Source organism: Cornus florida, unplaced genomic scaffold, assembly GCF_030987335.1.
Source record: "Cornus florida cultivar Cherokee Brave unplaced genomic scaffold, ASM3098733v1 CherokeeBrave_3.0.0_Hap2_Chr11, whole genome shotgun sequence".
NCBI classification, from domain to species: domain Eukaryota; kingdom Viridiplantae; phylum Streptophyta; class Magnoliopsida; order Cornales; family Cornaceae; genus Cornus; species Cornus florida.
Genome location: NW_026775581.1, coordinates 69,048,543 through 69,070,889, shown reverse-complemented (window position 1 = coordinate 69,070,889; position 22,347 = coordinate 69,048,543). Strand labels below are relative to the sequence as shown.

The 22,347-nt window shown below is 33.7% G+C and overlaps 2 protein-coding genes across 3 annotated transcripts; one reads left to right on the top strand and one right to left on the bottom strand.

The window, feature by feature from the left end:
• Window positions 1-1,671: 1,671 nt before the first annotated feature.
• Window positions 1,672-9,490, top strand: LOC132283581 (small ribosomal subunit protein bS6c). The gene is made up of 2 exons (XM_059785557.1): window positions 1,672-2,198; window positions 9,075-9,490. The coding sequence occupies exons 1-2, from the start codon at window positions 1,803-1,805 to the stop codon at window positions 9,312-9,314; spliced, it is 636 nt and encodes a 211-aa protein (XP_059641540.1). The 5' UTR covers window positions 1,672-1,802; the 3' UTR covers window positions 9,315-9,490.
• Window positions 9,491-12,534: 3,044 nt separating this feature from the next.
• On the bottom strand, window positions 12,535-20,627 carry LOC132285821 (thymidylate kinase-like). 2 transcript variants are annotated; one of them, XM_059788047.1, is made up of 7 exons: window positions 20,414-20,627; window positions 17,852-17,902; window positions 16,253-16,582; window positions 14,404-14,515; window positions 14,265-14,324; window positions 13,718-13,822; window positions 12,535-12,782 (listed from the first exon to the last, which is right to left on the bottom strand). In XM_059788047.1, exons 2-7 carry the CDS (start codon window positions 17,887-17,889, stop codon window positions 12,663-12,665), a joined length of 765 nt encoding a protein of 254 aa, XP_059644030.1. In that variant the 5' UTR covers window positions 17,890-17,902; window positions 20,414-20,627; the 3' UTR covers window positions 12,535-12,662. The 2 variants fall into 2 exon arrangements, with proteins under 2 accessions (XP_059644030.1, XP_059644032.1); XM_059788049.1 differs by lacking the exon at window positions 17,852-17,902 and having other exon boundaries at window positions 20,414-20,623.
• Between the last annotated feature and the right edge of the window lie 1,720 nt (window positions 20,628-22,347).

Sequence of the window (22,347 nt, the reverse complement as noted above, 5' to 3'; positions counted from 1 at the left end):
TATTAAAAATAAAATTTGCTTATTAAACATCATTTTACTTTTTATTTCATCGAAAAAAAAGTAAAATCTTTAAGAAAGTAAAAGTAAGAAAGTGAAAACGTTAGTAAACAGGAAGAAAAATAGAAATTCTTCCCTCGGTTGCTCCCTTCCAAGGGTCTTTGGAGATTGTTTTGGTAACTCCTTGATGGGCAAATTCTTGTCCAACAAAAAAAAGTGTAAATGCAAAAATTTGTCGACCAAGAATAGTCAACGAAATCTCTAAAATTAATACAGTCAAACAAATTTAATATAGAAAATACAAAGAAAGAGAGAAGAAAAATTGTTCTAAGGAGAATTGTGTGTTGGGGACTTTGCCCTCAGGTAAAAACCTTAAGGACTTCATGGACTCTTTTCTTGCTATACAAGTTTTTCTCACTTTCATACTAATTGGTTCCCATTGTGCTGCATCCTTGTTCTTCAAGGAGAAAGGCTCTGATTGGGTTGGACTAACCATTATTGTCCACTTTCTTTGGGCTTGACTCGTGAGAGCGACCGGCCCACTTTTTCAGAATGAGCCTTGTCAAGTACGTCATTAATGCAGTCTTCAGATGCTCCACTCTCATTTTCTTTTAAAATGAAATTATACAAAAGTCCTTACAATCATTTTTATATTTTTTAATGTCATAATTACCCTTAAACGCTTGTAAAATTCATCTTCTCTTGGACTCTCATCCATCAAAAACCAAACTATCCCTAATTTTTTTAACCCTTTGAAAGACCCGAATCAATTTCACGAGCTTCCACGACTCTCTTCCCCAGGAGTCCAAGTATCATAGATCGGTTGCCGAAGGTGGTGCTATCAAAAACTGATTCATGCTTTGTTGGAGGAGATGGTTCTCAACGGTAAAGCTATTTTTTTTTTTTTGTGAGAGAAGATGGATAGATTTTTATAGAAAGAAACCTATGGAGTTGTCATCAGACGCCATATCTAGTATGATGAGAAGTGTGAGAAAAGGTGAGGTGGAGAAGATAGGGCAATTGTAGTATTAAAAATTGTAAAAACAAGGCATTGTGTGTAAGAACTTTTGTGTAATTTTATATAAGGAAAAACCAAAAAAAAAGAAAAAGAAAAAAGAAAACTCCTAAGTACATTGGTGGAAGGCCACTATCAGTTGCCAAAATAAAACCATAACATAAACATTGTTTATATTTATCCTAAAGTCATACATAAGAAACAAAAACAGTTATCAAACAAGCCTTTAATCATTTGTGGTGGTTATATATATCTTGAAAAAAATTCATCATTGTCATCTTTGCGTTTTTAACCATATGTGAGTGGGATGAATCAATGTCTGCTTGATTTGTAATTACAAAACAATTATCAAGAAATAAGAAAGAAAACTATTTTTAAATAGCTATAAAAATAATTTTGATTGGCCTTTTTATAATTGACTTTTCGTAAAACAATTTTAAAAAATTAAATCAAGTAGAATTTTTATACAATTTTTAAAATTTTAATTTTTTTAAAATAAAAAAAATTATTTTTATAATTACAAACCAAACAGAATTTAAGATTATATTAAAAAAACCTTTTATAACGCACAAGAAATTTGTAGGGAATTGAGCAAAATTCCAACGTTTCACGTTTTAAAGTATTTCTTAACATTTAAGTGGGCGTTATGCAAAATAAGCAAAACCTACGCCCGGTGCGTAGTGCGCATCCCCCTTATCCACTTTACCCTTTCCTCCATCAACGATCACTTTCCGAAGCAGAGCCCTCTGGTCTGGTAGAGTATAATCTTAGGGAAAGAAAGAGCTCAACAATGGCGTCTTTTTCAGTCGCCTCCACACTCACCTCCTCTTCTTCATCCTCTTCTCTATCTTCCCTCGCCAACTCTCACTCCGCATCGTTGATCTCTTTCGGTAGTAGCTTCAGAGCAGCTTGTCCCCAAAGAGCCACCGCTTTACCCAATCGAAGGACCAAAAGAGGAGGCTTCTGTATCAGAGCTCAAACCCTAGGTTTCTCGGGTTCATTCTTCGAAGGAGGATTTGGAGGAGAGGACGACCCGCCCAGCCCGTCCGGGTCGGTCATTTCGGCCGTTGAGGACAAGGAGGAGCCCCAATGCCCACCGGGTCTCCGTCAGTATGAAACCATGGCTGTTTTGAGGCCGGACATGTCCGAGGACGAGCGACTCTCTCTTACCCAGAAGTACGAAGAGGTATACATTTACATGTTCTAAATTCACCAATTTAATTTCTTGCATTTTAGTTCTGTTCTTGATTAATCAATTGATAGTGCAACTATAGAGCTTATATTCTGTTTTTCTCCAAATGTTCATGCTTTATTAATTGGAAACCATGAAATTATCTTCTGTAAAATTACACTGATTGAGGAAACAGATTGGGTTTTGTTTGGATGTAAAATTTAAATTAACCAAATTGATGATCATCCGAGTATTGAGAAGCTTTGTTACATGGACTCTCGGAAAGTAGTGAAGTACTCATGTGGGACACACATTACTTGGACATGGTATGAATATGTGTCTGACACTTTCGGTTCGATATGTACCTAAAAAGCATATACAATAATTCAACTTTATTATATTATTACTTCAAAATGAGTAAAATGCACATATTAAACACTATGTTACATAAAAGACATTATTTTACTCATAGTTATTAAAGGCCCAAGGTGCAACTAAGGCGCTAGAGGTCCTTTGGAGCCTAGGCGCGAGGCACACGGCGAGGCACGCGCCTGAGTGAAGTGAGGCGCACAATTGAAAATTTAACTACCATAATAACATTCATATCTCATAAGTCATATTCTAAAAATTACTGTTAAATATAAAAAAGTAAATCCATTAACTATACAAGTATCCAACAACCATAAAACAGAACACAAATTTGTTTTCTTGAAAGGCAAAGCAAAATGTGTTTTTTGAATGGCAAAACAAAGCACAAAAAGAAATAAATATGTTTTAAAAAAAAAAGAAATTTGTTAAGAAGAAAAAAAGAAAGAAAGAAAAAACAGAGCAAAAAAAAAAAACAGACAGATGAGAGAACTAGACGAAGAGAGAGATGTAAACAAAGATAATAAGAGAGGAGAGATCTAGAGGATAAGAGAGAAGAAAAGAAAAGAAAGAACTGACGTGGCTTCGTCGTTCATCTCTGCAATTAGGGCTTCATTTTTGTCTCACAATCTCATTCTATCGTTGTTCGGTTAATACTTTGACTCTTGGGCTTTCTTATTTTTTAATTCTTTTGAACAAAAGTTCCTTATATCATATGATTCAGCTTTTTATTTTTTTATTTTTTATTAAGTGGCCAAAAGTACCCTTTTTGGCTTAAGAAATAGAACAATCGTATTTTTTTAAACAAATATCAGTGAGGCACGCCTAGGCACACCTCACAAACAGGACGAGGCGCAATTGAGGCGCGTGCCTAGTAAACATCAGTGAGCCTGGGATGACAACAGGCGCTAAACCTGAGCCTCGAGCCTAGGCGCGCCTTTAACAACACTGATTTTACTCTACAAAATAAAATAAAAATAGTAAATAAAATGAATGTTTAGCAGTGTCCATATTTCCTTCAGTTAGGGGAAGGGGATTTGACACATCTGACTCATGGATATATATACCCATACCCGACATATGTACCCGAGTCCATGTAACATAGTTGATTCGTATTCACAGAAGTTAGGGGATTAGAAATTGTTAGAAGTGCCCATTCTTTAAAACTTAATATTTTATTTATATGGGTGATATTAGATTTTTCTTAAAATTAAGTACCTACAAGTACACCTACCATAAAATAAGGTTTTGAAGAAATTTTCCATTGCCCTGCTGCCTTACTTCAAAACTCAAATACAACACTTTATTTGCGGGTCATGTTGTAATTATTTTAAAACTAAGTTCTACCCCTTTCCAGAGACATGTTGAAAGAAAGAATAAAAGGAGTTTTGAACTTGTAGCTGATGGCCTTAGTTTTATATACATAGTCAATTGTCACAACACCAAGGACAAATACCGTAGAAAAGTAGTATATGTCAAATTGTATCTAATTAGAGACCAAAACTTTGTATTTTCAAGCAAATATTTTGTGGAATTTGGCAACATTGTTTGCTTTTCATCTGATTTAAGCTCATAGCCGCAACTCATATAAGATAGATCTCAAAACACCAATGCGCTACGTTTTTTTTTTTGGAAGGTTAAGCAAACTCACACACCCATGCCTCCATTGAGGCTTGAATCCTCGACCCCTTTTGGAAAGGTAGGTTTGTACCCGGGCTATTGCCCATTTGGTATGCTACTTTTTTGTTTTACCTATACATATGTACTACTGTATGGCAGGAAAGCCACTCAAATACTTACATTCAGAAAGTCCATAAAAACCTCTCTCCTCTCTCCCCAACCCCAACCTCTTCTTAGTGTCGTGCTCTCCAGGCATGATATAAGCCAATGCAACTTTGCTTATCTCATGGTATTTTAGAAGTGTTCTCCCTTTTAAAAGAGAGGAGAAAGGGGACATATAACTCCGGTGGCGATAGAATAGGCAATAATGAGATCACTGTTTTTGTAAATGATGTGGAGAGGGATAGTGACATTGATCCCCAAGAAACTCAGAAAACTATTGAAATAATGGAAGCAAACTTTAGGTTCTTAATTTGTCCTCTCTTCCCCATTACATTGAACATGAGGAAAGAGGGGGGAGGGGGGATAAAATCTTTTGGGTTGGGATTTAATCATGAAAGGAGATTTAAATGATGAAAGGAGACTTTTAAAGCCAATTGTGAAGGATTTAGGATGTATTGGGGTAGAGCAAAACTTTTGTAATGGAATTAAAGTGGCTTTTGATAGGATTAATGTGTGTAATGTGAAAAACAACAATATTATTCAGGAATTTTTTTTAGCAATATTGGAATTAGGCTCAGATGACAAAAGAGTGGGTATATGTGTGAATAGCTTCTAACTGTGTAAATGCGTTTGCAAACCATGAACACGGAAAGTGTGCAAAGCAGACAATATCTATAAAATAGGACAAGTTGTAACTAGTGTTTTCAGATTCTATCCCTAATTGGAAATGGGGGACCGTGCACAAGCCCATGAGTGTTAGGCCAGTGAGGAAGCTAGGTCCCAAGAGGATGTGAGGGTTAGGCCAGCGAGGATGCTAGGTCCCAAGAGGAAGTGATTGTGACGTCCCACATCGCTTGAGAAGAGAAGTTGGTGGCACTTATATATATATATATATATATATATATATTTATTTATATATACAATCCAAGAGGACATTGAGGGGGCAACATTAAAGTTTTTATTGAACTTACTTGAAGAAGGATTTGTTCTGAAAGCTCTAATTCATGTGATTGCGTGAGAGCGACACCTTTCTAAGAGGATTTTTTGATTTAGTATTTGTCAGTTATGATTATGTAGCTGAATATCAAATTTGTAAAACACTAAAACCCAGAGGCATGTGGATATGGCTAAACGTTCATACTTTTTATATGCTTATTCTCTTTCCTAGGGTAAAATATTAATGTAGAGCATTTGAGATCTAATTTAGCTAAACTTTCATACTCTTCGCATGTTTCTTTTTTTCCTAGGGTAAAATATTAATGTAGAGCATTTGAGATCTAATTTGGCTAAACGTTCATACTTTTCATATGTTTCTTTTCTTTCCTAGGGTAAAATATTAATGTAGAGCATTAGAGATCTAATTTGGGCTTCAACTAGTCACTTCTACAATTTCAAGACCTTTATTTATTTATTCTTTTCTCTCTTACATTGCCTCTGATTACCAACGTTGGAAGCACCAACTTGAGGCATCTTCTAAATAACCGAAAAGACCCCTTTGTTTTATTTATTTTGTGGGGACAATGAATAACTAAAACAAACAGAGGCAATGTAAGAGAGAGAAAGTAAAGGTCTTGAAATTGTAAAATGACTAGATTAAAGCCTTACATTAATATTTTACCCTAGGAAAGAAACGAAACATATGAAAAGTATGAACGTTTAGCCATATCCATGTGCCTCTGGGTAAGGGTGTTTTACAAATCTTTTATTCAGCTACATAATCAAAACTGACACACTAAATCACAAAATCCTCATAGAAATGCCTTAATCACGCGAATTGGCGCTTGCAGAACAAATCCTTTTCCAAGCAAGTTCAATAAAAGCTTTAATGTTATCCCCTCAATGTCTTCTTGGATTATATATATATATATATATATTTCCATCTTCTTCAAATCAAGACACCAATTGTCACTCCATGCTCACGGTTTTCAAAATGTCTCTGCACAGTTAGGAGGCAATAGGCATTCATACATATAAGTGCCAATAACTTCTTTTCTCAAACGACGTGGGACATCACAATCACTTCCTCTCGGGACCTAGCATCCTCCCTGGCCTAACTCTCATGGGCTTGTGCACGCTCCCCCATTTCCGATTAGGGATCGACTCTACAATCACTTGTCACAACCTAGATCACATAATTCGTGTATAGGGGTCACACACTGGTGCTCCACGTGTGAATCCACGGATCAGGAGTGAATTCGTTGAAAATTCTCTAACTCAAATTTCATAGAGCATGGATTCAATTATGGAATTTGCGGATTGGCACATTTGTGGGTCTGATTGACACATGCACGTGCACGTGTCGTGTATGAAATAATGAGGAAAATGCATGGGGGTTAAGGATTGAACCCATGAGTTTTTAAAGGTAAACTTAAAAATGCAATTATGCAACCGCTAGGCCACTTTTTGTTTGTGACTTGATAGACACAATTAAGTAATATAACTACTACTACATAAATTTAATATTTTAAAAATAATGATATATAAATTTCTTATTACTTTCAAGTACTTTTCTATTATAAAATTTAACTAAAAGTACTATTTAAAAAATAAAAATGATAATGCATTAATTTGACTAAGTATATATAAATAAATGAACAAACGCTAAGGGCGCTCCCGCTCTCAATTTTTTTTTATTTTGACGCTCACGCGCTTTCACTGCCGCTCTTGCTCCTGCTTTGTGTGACTTAGGTCACAACTTGCCGCTGTGTAGATATTGTCCGTTTTGCACACTTTTTCTGTTTACGGTTTTCAAAACGCGTCTACACAGTTAGGAGGTATTCACACATATAAATGCCAACAACTACTTCCCCTGGACAATGTGGGACGTCAATATCAGATTTGTAAAACACCCTAACCCAGAGGCACGTGGATATGGTTAAACGTTCATACTTTTCGTATGTTTCTTTTCTTTCCTACGGTAAAATATTAATGTAGAGTATTTTAGATCTAATTTAGGCTTCAATTTAGTCACTTTTACAATTTCAAGACCTTTATTTCCTTTTTCTCTCTCTCTTACGTTGCCTTTGCTTACCGATGTTGGAAGCACTAACTTGAGGCATCTTATAAATAACCGAAAAGACCCCTTTGTTTTATTTATTTATAATTTGTATTCATTGTCCCCACAGCATGTGCTTGGTTATTTTAGCAAAACTTTGCAATCTCAAAAACACAAAAAATTTGCAAATGCTCCCCCTGGTGCAATACTTAACCCAACAAAAATAAAAAAGTGCCAATGCTGTCATATACTATATATACGTGTATATGTGTGTATGGAAGCCACCCCGTCTTGTTTTTTTAGCGTCCCTTGTCTTGACATCCCATGCCCATGTCCACAAATAATGGTTTTTTTTTTTTTTTTTTTTTTTTTTTTTTTTTTGAAGTGTTCCATAACCTTACTGGTTGAAAAAGTTCATCTCCCATCAGTAATTGATTAGTTCAAATATATTTCCCTTGGATTAGAAGTTGCAGATTTGCACACTTTCCATGTTTACGGTTTTCAAAACGTGTCTACATAGTTAGGAGGTATTCACACATATAAATGCCAACAACTTCTCCCCCTGGACAATGCGGGACGTCAATATCAGATTTGTAAAACACCCTTTTTTTTGACAAGTTAGATTTGTAAACACCCCCAACCTAGAGGCACGTGGATATGGCTAAATGTTTATACTTCTCATATGTTTCTTTTCTTTCCTACGGTAAAATATTATTGTAGAGTATTTTAAATCTAATTTAGGCTTCAATTTAGTCACTTTTACAATTTCAAGACCTTTATTTCCTTTTTCTCTCTCTTACATTGCCTTTGCTTCCCGACGTTGGAAGCACTGACTTGAGGCATCTTCTAAATAACCGAAAAGACCCCTTTGTTTTATTTATTTATAATTTGTATTCATTGTCCCCACAACATGTGCTTGGTTATTTTAGCAAAACTTTGCATTCTCAAAAAAAATTTGCAAATGCTCCCCCTGGTGCAGTACTTAACCCAAAAAAAATAAAAAGTGCCGAAGCAGTCATATACCATATATACGTGTATATGTGTGTATGGAATCGACCCCATCTTGTTTTTCTAGCGGCCCTTGTCTTGACATCCCATGCCCATGTCCACAAATAATGGTTTTTTTTTTTTTTTTTTTTTTTGCAGTATTATTTTGAAGTGTTCCATAACCTTACTGCTTGAAAAAGCTCATCTCCCATCAGTAATTGATTAGTTCAAATATATATTCCCTTGGATTAGAAGTTGCAGACCCACCCGTGATAAACAGTAGTGTCAGATGAGATAAGAACAACTTTTGAAATTGGATATGCAAGATTTGAATGATTACATATCCTAAAATTTTGCAGTTGTTTCCTCTACACAAAGCACAAAGGTTTGAAATTGAATTAAGAAACACAATTAGAACTTGTATAGAATGCTGCTGCACAAATGCTCACTGAAACAAATGAATTATGAACGTGTTAACAACTTACTCTTTGAAGGATTGGGCTGCGAGATCTTGATGCATATATTGTAAATATTCTCGGTTCTTGATCCTTATTGTGGTTAAATTTGAAACTTATATCCAGCTAGAATGTCTCATGTATTGTGAGAACCAAAATAAAAATTAAAAAAAAAAAAAAAAGGAAGAAGAAGAATATCTATTTTGTATGCAAAAGCATAATGAACGTATCTGGAATCTTAGTTGCCAATCACCATCTTATTGTAAGTTTGTTCTAAAGGCACTATCATGGTACTCATTTTTGCAGTTGCTTGTTGCTGGAGGTGGCATGTATGTAGAGGTGTTTAATAGAGGTGTCATTCCGCTCGCCTACAGCATCAAGAAGAGAAACAAAGCCGGAGAAAGTAACACTTACTTAGATGGTATCTACCTCCTCTTCACTTATTTCACCAAACCCGAGTCCATGGAAGCTCTGGAGGGAACACTGACCACAGACGATGATGTTATCCGATCATCCACTTTCAAAATAAGGAAAAGGAAGTATTAGTGTGTTTTGGTTCGATTCAATTGTGTAGCTTTCGATGGAAGAAGACCTTATAGGAGAGATGCAATTTTTAGTAAGCTCAAATTTATGAATTTGAGAGACATCTTGGAAATGTATTTGTTTTAAACATATTTAATTTAGTGGCACTAAGAAGATATGGAATCGCCAAAAGTTCAGTATTTTCAGAATTCTACTTATGTTGGGTCTGTTTGGAAATCACAGTTGTTTTGTGCTCTAATTTCTGAAGCGAGGTCATCTGAAGCTCGAGGATCTGCAAGCTGGAAGCACAATTGGCGGGCAAGTTTCACACTTAATAACACAAATATGAAGGAGAACAGGAAAAAATAAAAAAATAAGATTAATTTTATACAATAATTACATAAAGTAAAAAAAATCACACGCACGTGCATTGTTATAAACTCTACTTTACATTATTTAAAATCTTGAAAAATTATGATATATCAACTTTTTAAACAAATGTTACTAAAATAATAATAATAATAATAATAATAAAACACAATTGTGATATTGAGAAAATCTAAATCCCTTTTACCATAGTGTAATATTTATTTGGCTGAACTGCATTAAACCCTTCTTTTTCTATCTGCATTTTGCACTAAATCTCTCTTTTCTATTTTTTTTTTTTGCCAAAAAAATCCTATTCGACTATCCGAGGGGGGTGATTTAACTGACGAAAGTTAACTGAAAGGAGTTATTTAGATATTGAGTTTTTTCATATATTTTTTAGATAAAAATATCTTTGAACTTATTTTAATATACCACACATATATATTTACTTCATTATCACTCTTAGCCGCATATCCTCCACCATTGTAGCAATTCGTACTCTTCTTTTTGCTCTACTTCTTTTATTCACCCATCATATATATATATGATATGTATCATAATATAATGGTATGTATAATATTTAACTTCTACTACTACCAGAAGTTATATCTAATTTTTTTCCTTTTTTATTATTTATGCCTACATGTATCTTCGTTTTCTTTTTCTTTTTTTTTTTTTTAAATAAAAATAAAAAATGTATTCATTCCGTGCAACTAATGTGAACTTGACGATCGTTATGACATTATTATGGAATTGTTTAACCCATTCTTTTAGAAACAGAATTGATTTTTTTTTTTCAATTAAATAAAAGACTGCTTTCAAAACCTTATTTTTTATGTCCTAGTCTAGTAAAATGTTAACATATTAAAAATACATATAATAGAACTATTAATTTCTATGAAATATGTTGTTTAGGTTATTTAATAAAATAAAATAAAATGCCAACGGGAGTGGCCTAGCGGTATCGAACCTTTACTTTCCAAAGCGAGGTTAGAAATTCAAGCCTTAGTAGAAACATATGTGTGTGAGTACCACCAACTAAGAAAATAAATAAAAATAATAATAATAATAAAATAAATAAATAAGACACACCTAGATTTTTAAAAAGGCCTAATGGGTATTTATTTAAGTCAATTTATTTTAATTCCCTTTTAGCTAACTTCCGTAAATTAAATCACCTCGTCGAATAGTTTGGGGGGTTTTTTGGCAAAAAAAAATTGAAAAGGGGGGTTTAGTGCAAAACGTAGATAGAAAAAGGGGGTTTAATGTAGTTCACCCTATTTATTTATATGAGTTTTTTTCACAATTTTGCATATGGCCTTTATTTTATTTACTTTTTCTTCACTCATTAAATGTTTCTTATTTCAGAATTTTATTGCATAAATTTGTAGGTCCAATATTACTCATCATTTTAAGTGCATTATTTAGTTCTCTCTTTAACTAATATCTCTTGATATATATCTTTAATAATCTAATTTGACCTATATCTTTGGTCAACCTATCTTCAAAAATCTAATTTGACCTATATCTTTGGTCAACCTATCTTCAGTTTTTGTCAACTTATATCTTTTTCATCTTCATTTGTACCGAATTTTTCATAAAGAAACCATTGAATGCATTTTCTTTAGTTTTATTTACCACATTCTTAGCTTTATTTTCGAATTTATTATTTTTCTTCATGCCCAATTCTTCTTCTTCTTCTTTTATTTATTTATTTATTACTACGTAATTTTTTTTTTTTTGTCATTCTTTTGAAATTCTCTTTTGTTTTGCATTACTTGTTACTTCCTCACTTGGCTATCATGTTCCCTTCTTCATAATATAATGTCGTTTTTTACCATCAATTATTTATAGGTTATATTCTACTATATGGAATTGAAAAAAAAGTTAAATTTTTAGTTAGACCAAATTTTTTTTTTCAATTTCACCAATTTCAATTCTAATGCTCTCCATACAGTTAAACATAGCCATACTGTCAACTCAATTCCATTGCTTTACCAGTTATAGTGTTTTTTTTTTTTTAAATAAATAAATTTTTACTTATAAAAAAAAAATAAAAAGAAACAAAAATTCTCCACTGGTTCTGGTTTGCTTCTGGATAGGTTGCTATAAGCAAATGGTTCTCATTTATTTGCTTTCTTTGCAGGAAAAGAAATCAATCCAAACAAGTAGAAATTGTACAACACTTTTTTTTTTTTTTTTGGAAAGAAGATTTCAAGTATTTGTGTAAGGGAATAGTCATAATTATATTAATGATAGGGAATAGTCATGTATATTAATGACATCACGATGATGTCAATTCTTACTCACAATACTAGTTTCTTAGAGAAATGTTATTATGTACTCGTAAAGATTACTGACGCGGGTTACTTTTGGCAATATAGCTGCCTTCAGATTAAATTTGCAATCACAACACTCAAAACTTGACCTAACTTTCTGTCAATTCCAGTTCCAGAATTCAACTTGTTAATTCTGTAGAACCAAACGCGATCACAAGTTCAAAACTTCTGGCTTTCATGCTTCTTACAAAATTCACACATGTTATATCATCCAAAAATCAAATCAATTTTGTTGAAAAAAACAGAAGGTTGCGACTTGGTACCTGTCAATAATAAAAAAGCAAGACATCCAACCGCTGAACTAGACTAGATTTTCCAGAATGAATCCATTTCTCTGCTTCTGATAGAAGCACAAATCCTCAGAGCACAACAGGAGATGAAAACTTAGTGATTTCAGACCATACGGTTTGAAGATTTTTCTTCATCATTTATATGAACTAAGCATTAACAGAAAGGTAAATTATTTGCGCAGTTCCAATCATTAACCACCTAAAAGCCACTCACCTAATAGAGAATAAACAGAGCAATACAGGCACTTGTTTATGAAACAAACCGGAAATGAATCGATTTTTGAAATAATATATTGCAATCAATGCTACTCCGTATTATAGTACTCAAGTTTGTGGAAATACATGTGTTGCTTTCCCTATCAGAGAATGAACAGTTAGTTAACTGACCAGAGCTGGGAGAGAGGTTTTCCTTTTTGGCATGTCATCACACAATCTAGCGCAATCTTTCTCAGCTGTGTTTCGACATCTTCAATGGGGAGGCAGGCATCTATAATCTGCACAGGACAATAAATAGTCAGCAAGAGGTGTTCACCATTCCAAACATGCAAAACATAGTTTCAGTCATGTCATCCTTAGCAAGTAAAAAAGAGAAACAAAAGTTCTCAATCAATTGTTTGTTCCCTGGATATATGATCCTGATCCGTGATCAGTATATCTGAATATTCCGGGTAACCTATTGAGTTCTCAATCAATTGTTTGTTCCCTGGATATATGATCCTGATCCGTGATCAGTGTATCTGAATATTCCGGGTGACCTATTGAGTTCTCAATCAATTGTTTGTTCCCTGGATATATGATCCTGATCTGTGATCAGTATATCTGAATATTCCGGGTGACTATTGAATTAAAATATGCTTTGTTGCATCAACCTTATCTTTAGTAGTTCCTTTCACCACTCATTCTTATTGAATCTCTTTATTCATTTCTTCCTAGAATCCAGGTGAAACAAACTATATATGCTTCATTACTTATTCATTCAACTTTGGATGGGAAAAAGACACATACTCACTTAAATCCCAGTTGGACTTGAACCCTCAATCTCCTCTTTGGGGGATGGAGGAGACACCAATCAAGCTAGCGCATGACAACACAAATTCAAAAGTTGGTGTACCTTACCATTACATGATGCTTGTTATATTTTCTTAATTTTTTTTCCTTGTTTTATCATTTAATTGGAGAAAAGGATATCATTTTGCAAAAATGAAAAATCAAGACTTGGTGTTCAAGCCAAGGATTAATAAACATCATAAGCTCTATGGTGACAACCCGGAATGGCATTACAACCAGAAGCCATGAATAAAAGCTCCTTTTTTTCCCCAGAAGGCATAACTCTTTTAATGCAAAGTTAAACTGGAACATTTCTGTTTTGCAGCGACAGCCTTAAATTAAAAAAAGAAGGAAATAACTGATAACCAAGGCATAATAATACCTTCCATGACGCATCACGGAGAATCTGATAAGATTTGGCAACTTTCCTTTGAAACTCAAGCTGCTCATATCGCTCACCACCATAGCCTCCCCTTTCAGCAGCTTTCTGATCATTTCAAAAAGAATTTTCATTTTGCCTGAAAACTTTTTAATTTGGAATAATATGCATTGAGGTGCACACTAGCAGAAATTAAGCCAATAGTACTGTTTCATTTATATCATACATAGAATTTCTACAACACAGATGGGGCAAAGTGATTTTTTTCTAACTCATTTTTTATTCAACCTGAATCATTCTTAAGCAAGTGACCACAACAGTGAACAATTTATTGAATGGCATCCTCTCATTTTCCTAATGAGGAAACACAGTTGTTAGATCCATTAGAAGGAGATTGTTTGTTGCCAAGCAGTTGTATATGTAAACAAACAGCCTTAAAATAAAACTGCATGTCTGTACCTTACAAGCTAGATGACAATGCTACTACTGAAATCTTCAAATTAACATCTTGATGTTATTCTTCCCCAATTTCAAAATAAAATAGTATTACCTCTGGCGGGATGTCAAGGTATAAAACCGCATCTGGAGCCAACAACCCCATCTCCAGTGCCTACACAAGAAGACCTCATTCTTTCACCACTACAAAGAAAATAAATCTAATTCTACAATAACTTAAAGCTTGTCTTCACCTTACACCATCCAAAATCAAGTCCTTTGGCAGATGAAAACGCCACCCCCGAGTAAGAATAGCGGTCAACAATGAGGGTGGTTCCACCCCTTAGCTTACTCTCCATTAATGATCTGCAAACAAATTGTAGATGATGAAGTACAATGTATCACTGCAGCCATGCACTTATGCTGATGTCCACTTCATGATTGATTGCCAATGGATCCTAAAAATGAACTATCAGGGAACCAACATTACTTCACAACATTGGCTGTGCAAAAACATTCTTTAATTAAAAAAAAAAAAAAAAAGGAGCAAATAAATCACAATAACAAAGATGTTAAAATTAAATTAGATACATGGTTCTGAACCTCCAGCAGTTTATCTGAAATTTCAGAAAGTCCAGGACCGGGACTGGATTACATAAACAAATGAAGATATGGTTGCAACCAAACAGCTGTCGAGCTCATGTTATATTCCCTGTTCCTCCATCAGGTGAAGGTGCAGGACTCAAATGGCAGTAGAGAGAGATGAGATTTTAGGGATCAATGCTTAAAATTCAGGTAAGTTTTAAATTTCACTCATTTTTAAATATTTGAATATCATTTTAAAAATAAATTTCCAACAAAATGAAGTTTAGATGGAAAACCTCATATAAGTCAGGCCAAAATAAGCTAGCGAAGTCAACAATTACGGACCCAAATTCAGCCAAAACCTTGGCAATTGGAAAAGGACTGATTGGAGCCACAAAAGTTCAACCAAAAGGATTATCAATTCACAACTTATACACTAAAAGGGACAATGAGAATGATATCAAACAAAAAACTTGCCATCTTAGTTATGGGGGATTCGTCCAGTGGACATCAATCCTCCAAATGAACCTTCATAGAGGGGTTTAATTAACAAAAAAATGGCCTAAATACAAGTAAAACATTTGGGGGCACTTCTTTTTTTATCTTGGCAAGAAACACACACACCCACTTGCTCCTATGGGGACTTGAACCCTCGACCCTCTACTTTGGAAGGTGAGGAAGTACACTAGGCTACAGCCTTTGGTCCTATGGGGGCACTTCTAATCTTGCAAATTAAACAATTAGATCATCCTCGCAAAAAGGACTGGTGTTATATCTCATAGGCAGTTGGCATAAGTATAGTGAAAAACAAATCGAATATCTGCATAGGCAGTTGGTCTATGTGGTGCAAACTTCATTACAGGTAATGAGTCATGATCACGTCATCCGGGGCAAAAACAAAACAAATGCCACGGGGAGAACCACCAAATGGAAATGCATAATTTCAATCTTACCATTACAAGTTTACAACTAAAACGTCTATTGAATTATTCCAATTAACTTCTTTAAAACTCTATATTTGCATTTTAAAACAAGAAGAGGCTGGGTGAAACAAAAATTGAGCAAGCATTGAACAATTAGGTATGCCAATTAGTAAGCATTTTCCTCAAGGAAATGAGAAGAAATCTACCACAATTCCAAACAAATTAGCTTTCCTATATGGTATTTCCCTTTTTAGTTCTTAATGTTCAGTTTAATATCATTAAAGAATTGAAGGAAGAAGAATGATGATATCATAAAACAGACTTTGGATGGATGATCTTACACAGACTCTTTACTCATGTTCATAGGATGGGTAAACCACTAAACAGTTAAAAAAATGCTACGGGATGTAGAAGGATTCTACCGGACACTAAATAGATTGACATGAGCATTCATTATAGCCAGCTTTCATGGAAAAGGTATGCTCAACTGATGAACTACTAACAGAAGCAAGTGAACAATGCATATGAGGTTGAAGTTGGAATTGCAACCATATCTATTTCAAGAATGTAGAACTCAATGTGACAATGAACAGACCTTTTCTCCCAGCGGTTAGCACTAAAGAGGAGATGGATTGTGTGGTCATCCAATTGCGATTTATTCGCAAGATACGAAGAAATCATTTGCCCAACACCCGTATTTCTATCAGGAAACCGCCATGATTCGACTGAATGCCTTAGTCCCTCCAAAAAGGATAGTAGTCTACTAGATTGTGAGGTCTTCCCACAACAATCCAAACCTTCTAGAACAATCAAAGCACCTCTTGAGTTGCTGTCGTAATTACTCTCCATGTGAATTTGCCTATAAGAACACTTTAATGGAACTTTGAAACTCGATGACTGTCTTGCTACTACTGCTCCAAACTTTCTACAAAACAAATAACAATTTATTAGAGAAATGTAATTCAAGTGAAGCCATTTGTAATCTTTAGGCCAGCAATTCAAAATTTGGACTACAATGAGTGCAAAATTACAGATGGCCATTTGGCTACTAAGAAAATGTAGGAAAACAAAATATATTAAAATTAAACCTTATCGATCTCATTGCTTGGAACCAAATCCAAGACACTGTTTGGCTCAGATTAGTCGTGTTTAATACTAATCAAAAAAAAAAAAAAAAAAGATTAGTCGTGTTTAATGTTCTCCTAAAGGCAAAAGGTAATCTACCATATTAGGATGTTTATCTAAATAATCTTCGCAAGACCTTGAAGTTAGGTCCTTGTGAGAGGGTGCACTATTAATATTTCTAATGAAGTTCCTATTCTCCCATTTCCAGGACACGCCCAGATAGCAATACTCCCATGTTTATTCAATTAATGATTAAATTTAAGATTTGATAGCATTGTAAGCTGGTCAACTTTATGGTAGATAATCTGCTTCCTATTTGCACCACTAAATGCGACTAAAAGTTGTCACATAGAAGCCATGTCTCTTCTCTACAAACGGAAGTCATGAGTCTAAGTTATGCAATAGGTTCTATTAGCTTTCATCAGTTGGGTCCAATTGCCATATAGTAAAACAAGTACTCTTTAACCAAATAATCTAAGAGGTGACAAAAACAACATTGAATTAACACTGATCATCCTACTCAACATTTACAAAGAATAAATTGGCCAATATGATCTAAACACCCGCACCGTGAAGTAAAGCCTTTTCCGTTTTCTTTTTTTCTTTATTATTTCTCTCTTTTTTTTAAATAACAAGCGATTGCCACACATTGATCCACAGAACAGCCGGAGATTTACAAAATGACACAAAATAAAATTGGGAAATGGAATGGTTATTGAGGAAGTACACTAGGTAAATAACAAGTTCCAAAGCTTCAACTCACTAGCCTGCCACAGCAAGCCAGTAACCGATCTAATTTTACCTCCTTGATTACCCTGCGCACCTTTGGATCTACCTTTAGGATATTCCGTTTTAACTGACATATCTACCTAAATATATATATAACAAAATGTTTAATTCTACTTTCCTACTCTTTCCCCTCTGTTTCGTGGCAAACATATATATATATCGCAGTTATTTAGGAAAAAAAATATATATATTGCAGTTATAAAATAAGTGCAGCTCATAAAATAAAAGGAATACTTTAAGAACAACTAATCAAAAGATCCAAGTGAAAATTACTACTTACAAAGCTTTGGGAACAGTGAAATAGCAAGCATGTCTCATGTCACTTCCAAGTCTACAAGTTGGAAGAAAAATAAATAATTAAAATAACCTCATCCAATTGAACAAATTTCTTGGAAAAAATAAACAACTTTTTTTTGATAAGTCAAAACAAACTGAAAATTATACATGCATATATATATATATATATATAAATATATAAACTTTATCCTTTTTGAGGACTGTTTACAGAAAACTGAACCAAACAAATCCAAAATCTCCTTTCATTCTGAAACTGAAAAAAGGGAAAATGAGGAAAATAGTCAAACAGTTTTGAACACAAGACCTGAGGCTGAGGCTTGACTTCCCCCAAGAATTGGACATAAGACCACTAGCTCATGCCCAAAGATGTTATATCAACTCAGCTATCCGTGAGAGTTCATTACTCTATATATATCTATTATCTATACTATATATACTGTATAAAATGTCTATAGCATTTTTAATACAATTTTTCCATATACAATTTTTAATGAATAAACTAATCACACAGTTACTTTCTTTCAATATCTATTTGGCCTTCTATTCATTTATTTGCATTATCATAAACTTCTTATTACGTTTTCATTTTTAACATCCATTAGTACCATTGGTCTAACATGTGTCCATCAACATTCCTAATATATTTAGGAAACTAATATTTACTAGTAATTTTATATATTTTTAATGAATAATCCCATATATTTATGATTATTAATCACTTACTAACATGTGTCCATCCACATTCCTCCTATTCTTATTTGGAAATTAGTTTGTGAATGATATTGTTTTAATATCACACACTTCGTTGTACAATATATAGCTATTTGGAGTTGCAAAAGCATATAGCTATTTGGAGTTGTAAATCATAATTTCTAATCACTTCTCCAGTTAGAGAAGCAATAATGAGATTAGAAATACAATACTTGAAAACACGCCGTTACAGGCTGGAGATGGACTAATATTACTGATTATTGACTTATATGAAACTGTTGTCTCCAAATTGGAATGCCGTCACACAAGGGAAAAAACAATGATGTACAAATTGAGTCAACATAAGCCAACTCTCTCACAAAGGGGTGGTACGTCCACCACTACCTTGTAAGAGAATTGACTTACATCGACTCGGCTTGAGAATCATTTTCGTAAGAGATTGAGGTATCTAAACGCTACTACATGTTATTTAGTAACATGGCCAATGGAAATTGGATCATTTCCAATTTTTTATGCATAACAAATTACATCGAATATTTCCAGTATTTTTTGGAGATAAGAGGAGTTTAACCTCAAGAAGCTTGAGGTGCCTAGTTGTTAGAAACTACCTCCACACTGTTTGGAAATAAGAGGAGTTCAACCTCGAGAAAGCCTGTGAAGTCATCATGACTGTGTGAGTTAATACAAATTATGTGGAAAAAGTCTTGTCCTTGCACAATCCAGTAACCTACATTGCTTTCAGCAAGAAGCTGTCTATTGCTTAAAATCTTCAAAAGAAAAAGAAAAAAAATGATACACACACACACACACACACACTAGTTGTACTCTTTATCGTGTTAACTGCAGTAAAGCATATAACATTTGTTGTTCTCCTTCCCCTTGCAAAACAGTTACTAAAATTGGATCTCCTGCATAATCTACTGATACATCTCAACTCTGACTGTAACAAAATAATCAAAAGAAAAATTACATAAGGATTTTTTGAAAAGTCTGCATAATTTTTTTTTTTTTTTTTTCAAAATTAAATAACATGCTTTACTAAGATTTCTAGCAAATGTAATAGAATTACAAATACCATCAAATTTCAAACCCATCACTGAGTCCAAACCAAAATCAACAAACAAAACTGATGAGCCCTTGGCCTCAACTAGATTCCATAGCCACACTCTAGCATTTTAAAAAAATAAAAAATAAACAACATATACACCAATTTAGTCCCACTTGGGGCATAACTCCCTTGATGATGGAGGTCATACAAGGGCCAGTATTTCTTAATCTGGTATGTTCACCAGTCATCACCGTGAAGCACAGGACAGAGCACAATGATACACCAAATCTTCCCAAAATAATAATAATAAATAAAGGGACACGGACACAAAAAGATACGGCAACAAAATTCTAATATAAATTATATAATATGATTGTGTTCTATATACAAAAAAATATATATATATTATTTTGCACTTTTTTTTTCCACAAACCATGAATGTAATAACTAATTTGTAACTAGCAATATCTCCTTTCCTTCCTAATTCAAACAGCAATATAGCATGTACAATATTCTAGTCGTTTCTTGTTATATTTTGCATGCCAAAGAAGAAAAATAATAAAGAGCACATAGAAGAAAATTGCAAGAGCAAATTCCAACCAAAAATAGTCGCCAACAGCACTGCACGAACTCTTCAAATTATTTGCTCTGCGTGTATATATATATATATATACACACACATATGAACATCAAATAATCAGTGACTAGTATCTCTATATATATAAAAAAAAAAAAGTGGTGAGTGGTGATTTGTGGCGCGAAGCGAGAGAAATTGAGAGCAAAAACCTGGAGGAGCTCGCGGTGGAGAAGGAGATAAAGTGGTGGAGGAGCTTCTTCTTCTCGCCGTTGGATGAGCTTACGGTGGAGAAGACCACGGCCAGCGCAGAATCGGCAGAGCGGTCGTGTTTGGGAAAGGAAGATCGTGATTTGGGGGAGGGAAGGGTTTAGCTGCGTTTTTCAAAATTTTACGTAATTGCTGGACACGGAAAAATAATATAATTGCAGAATAATTGCAAAATATTTGTTTGAAACATGTCATATAAACTAAATCCGAATTTAATTAATGGTAAAAGGGTGAGCTCACAAAGGTGAATTCTAATTTTAAATTTTAAATATAGATATTTATTTAATCTATAGTTATGATGATGACCTTTTCTTTTCTTTTTTTCATTTTTTTTTTTTTTGGGTTTAAATCTTAGTTGTTTATATATTAATATTTTGAAAAATTAATTCTATACAAATCTGTTTGAAATAGAAATCCCTATTAGTACAAATTTTGTGAAAACTCCCGATTTTTAAAATTGTGTAAATAAGTATATTCTGTCAAAATAGTCTTTGAAAAAGTGCAATACTATTCTCCGGTTTCTTGGGTTATATACAAAATGTGGAGTAATTCCCTTCCTATTCAATATAAATCCAAAAATTCTTAACATTTGAAATATATATATACAAATGGTCCCTTCTGTCTTATAAACATTAGAAAATGACCCTTGGTAAAATGATCACAATGCCCTTAGGGACTTTTATATATATATATATATATAATACTTAGAATGAGATTGAATAGAGAGCAGTGAGAGTGAAATCGGACTACAATGCCCCTTAGTGACTTCTAATGACCGGAGATTGACATGCTGTCGTACCAATATCTTATAATAGATTTAAGGCATATTTTAACTGGTGTATCAATTGGTTGACATTCTGTCATATCAGTCTCTTGTAATAAATCTAAGACATATTTTCTTTGAAATAAAAAGATTTCTTTATTTGATCGAGATACTTCGATCCTAATAAAATATTTCAAAGGACCTAAATTTTTCATTTCGAATTCTCTGGACAAGAAATTATTAAGAGCCTTTATTTCTTCAGGATTATTCCCTGTAATCACCATGGCATCCACATATACAATGAGTGCAGTTATTTTACCATGTTGTTTCTTTAGGAATAAAGTGTGGTCTGAATTGCTCTGATGGTAGCCAAAGGTTATCATAGACTTTGTGAACCTTCCAAACCATGCTTTCGGAGATTATTTCAACCCATACAACGATTTTTTCAACCTGCACACCTTCTGACTATGTTTTTCGGGTATCATGCATCCTAGTGGGAAATCCATGTAAACTTCTTCAGATAATTCGCCACGCAGAAAGGCATTTTTCACATCGAAGTGTTGCAATGACTAATCCAAGTTCACAGTTAAAGACAACAAGACTCGAATTGTGTTGATTTTGGCTACAGGTGCAAATGTCTCTATGTAATCGATTCCATAGGTTTGGGTGTAACCTTTTGCCACTAATCTCGCTTTAAAGCGTTCAACTGAGTTATCGACTTTATACTTCACAGTGTAAATCCATTGACATCCTGTAATACCCCTAATTTTAAAAGGATAGTCTTGGTATTTAATTAATTGATTTAATTACATTTTTAATTATTTAATTAATTTTCTTGGCTATTTGTTTAGTTTTTTAATTGTTTATTTGGAATAATTGGCTAATTAAATTGTATGATTGATGATGTGTTTTTTTTTTTTTTTTTTACTTAAATGTCAGGTGCTCACTTGTAATTTATTTGTTAAGAATTAAATGGGTATTTTTATTTGGTTTTATTTTGTTTTAAATGATTTTGGATAATAGGAATGGACCATCCAATTGAGTCACATGGTCTACTTAGATAGGCCACTAAATGGGTACGGAGACTATCCATAGGAAGTTATGCATATATAT

Coding starts and splice junctions, on each gene's coding strand:
- LOC132285821 (XM_059788047.1), bottom strand. CDS start 17,889: ATGAGACATGCTTGCTATTTCACTGTTCCCAAAGCTTT. Junction 16,583..17,851: donor TTCACTGTTCCCAAAGCTTT/GTAAGTAGTAAT, acceptor TTTGTTTTGTAG/AAAGTTTGGAGCAGTAGTAG. Junction 13,823..14,264: donor ACCTTGACATCCCGCCAGAG/GTAATACTATTT, acceptor TGAAATGATCAG/AAAGCTGCTGAAAGGGGAGG.
- LOC132283581 (XM_059785557.1), top strand. CDS start 1,803: ATGGCGTCTTTTTCAGTCGCCTCCACACTCACCTCCTCTTCTTCATCC. Junction 2,199..9,074: donor TTACCCAGAAGTACGAAGAG/GTATACATTTAC, acceptor TCATTTTTGCAG/TTGCTTGTTGCTGGAGGTGG.